The sequence below is a fragment of the Octopus bimaculoides genome, chromosome 1 (genome assembly GCF_001194135.2).
Source record: "Octopus bimaculoides isolate UCB-OBI-ISO-001 chromosome 1, ASM119413v2, whole genome shotgun sequence".
Lineage (NCBI taxonomy): Eukaryota > Metazoa > Mollusca > Cephalopoda > Octopoda > Octopodidae > Octopus > Octopus bimaculoides.
The window spans coordinates 194,326,750-194,329,167 of NC_068981.1; the positions used below are offsets into that span (position 1 = coordinate 194,326,750).

The 2,418-nt window shown below is 35.7% G+C and overlaps 1 protein-coding gene across 1 annotated transcript in view; it reads right to left on the minus strand.

The window, feature by feature from the left end:
• Positions 1-984: 984 nt before the first annotated feature.
• Positions 985-2,418, minus strand: part of LOC106869903 (C-1-tetrahydrofolate synthase, cytoplasmic) — a 76,441-nt gene continuing 75,007 nt past the window's right edge. Inside the window, exon 24 of the mRNA XM_014915830.2 lies at positions 985-1,791. Coding sequence (XP_014771316.1) covers positions 1,702-1,791 — 90 coding nt within the window. The 3' untranslated portion in view covers positions 985-1,701. The remainder of the gene's footprint in view (positions 1,792-2,418) is intronic.

Genomic DNA, 2,418 nt, shown 5'->3' on the forward strand with positions numbered 1-2,418 from the left:
TCGAGCGTGGCCGTTTTCGTGCGGGTGACACGTAAAAGCACCCACTACACTCTCTGAGTGGTTGGCGTTAGGAAGGGCATCCAGCTGTAGAAACTCTGCCAAATCAGACTGGAGCCTGGTGTTGCCATCCGGTTTCACCAGTCCTCAGTCAAATCGTCCAACCCATGCCAGCATGGAAAGCGGACGTTAAACGATGATGATGATGATGATGATGATATATATATATATATATTGGGTTAGTGCATAATTATTGTGACTTTTTTTCCAATTTTATTCAATGAAAACAATACCAATATTTAATAAAAATGGTTTGACAGTCGGCCAAGCAAATGAGAAGCAGTAATTGAAGAAGATGGTGAATATGCTCCGGAATAATCATTTAAAGATGATTTTGTTACATGTTGTTATTGTTTTTGTTGAATAAAATTTATTGGAAAAAAGTTGCAATAATTATGCACCAACCCAATACATGGCTTGGAAATAGGTGAGGATGGAAACCGGATTGGCATCTGGTCATGGAAAATCTGTCTCAGTACACTCTGCCTGACATATATGACAGGTTAACTCATAGGGATATGTCTTATGTTGGTTCAGAGGTACTCTTTGTAACAATCTGGTTCCTGGTTCAATCCCACTGTATGGCACCTTATACTATAACTCCAAGTTAACCAATGCCTTGTGATTGAAATTTGGTAGATGGAAACTGTGTAGAAGCCTGTCATGAAAGTGTGTGTATGTGTGTGTATTTTTTGCAGATGTAAATCAGCAAAAGATTTTAAACGAGGATGAGAAAACTGTCAAACTAATTAGTGCTTTTCATTTGAAGCAAAATACTTTATAATATTTGTTCTGCACCTAGTTACAGCCACTCCTGTCAAACTGTCAACCTATACCAGCATGGAAAACAGATGTTAAATGATGATGATGATGATGATGGTGTTTCAGTTGATGTCAAAATAAAGAACTTATTAAACAAGACAATCATTTAAAATTAATTAGAAATATTCTTTAATTATTGCTTTTGTCTTTTATTTGCAGATTAATTACAAAAGATCAAATTTATACATACCCCCATCCACCCAACATCACTCTCGCCCCACCAATATTTTCTCGACAAAAAACATCTGGATTCCGATTGTAGCATAATTTAGTTGCCATCTAATGTTTATACAGGTAAGAATTTCACAGGTAAACAAAAATATTCTTCATTTAATCAGCCACCATTTAGTTCAAACTTTCCCTGAACACTCACACTCCTGTACAAGCTACAAGAATATCAGAAACCAGAGATGTGTGAAATTCTTCCCTCATTCGACTTAAAACTGTATTAATCCAATCTGAACTTTGATTTCTTCAACAGAATTTTGTGTTGATTTGTTTCTTTCTACAATATTATTTGTATTTTTTTTGTGTGTATATATTTATAATTATTCGTTTATATTTTTCAAATATAATAATTTCTTAATTTATTTAATTTTCAAGCTGTTATCTATCTCTCTATCTATCTCTATATATACACATATATATATAGTGTGCTAAAAATCCATAAGTCAGAAAAAATTTGCACTTGTATACTTGTAAATGGAATGGGTTATATTAACCAAAAAATACAGTTTATATATCCATTACAGTTGACTTTACCAATAAAAAAAAAAAGTCAAATTCTGCAGAGTGTTTAGTCTTCAGAATTTTAACAATGGTTTAAGATAATCCAACTATTTCTTCAGTTTCTGAATCAATGTCTATGTCATAGAAACATGGTCGAGTAGAAAGACCTGGCATTGTACTCATCTGCAACGAGAAAATGAAAGGCATTTTATTTCAAAGGCTGCAACAGGGACAGGATTGTAGGATCTTAGGAGTATTTTAAATTCCACTTCATCAGACAATTACAGATAGTGGGGGTAGTGTGCAGGGGTGGTATTTGAAACATTTTGTGACACAGAATCCCATAATTGACAAATGATGTCAGGATTCTTAACATAAAACTTTTAGGATATATAGAGAATTGTTGCTAATGTAATATATCTCTTTTACTTGTTTCAGTCATTTGACTGCGGCTATGCTGGAGCACCGCTTTTAGTCGAACAAATCGACCCCGGGACTTATTCTTTGTAAGCCTCGTACTTATTCTATCAGTCTCTTTTGCTGAACCACTAAGTTACGGGGGACGTAAACACACCAACATCGGTTGTCAAGCAACGGTGGAGGGACAAACACAGACACACAAATAGACACACACACACACACATATACGATGGGCTTCTTTCAGTTTCTGTCTACCAAATCCACTCACAAATCTTTGGTTGGCCCGAGGCTATAGTAGAAGACACTTGCCCAAGGTGCCACACAGTGGGACTGAAACCAGAACCATGTGGTTGGTAAGCAAACTACTTACCACACAGCCACTCCTGCGCC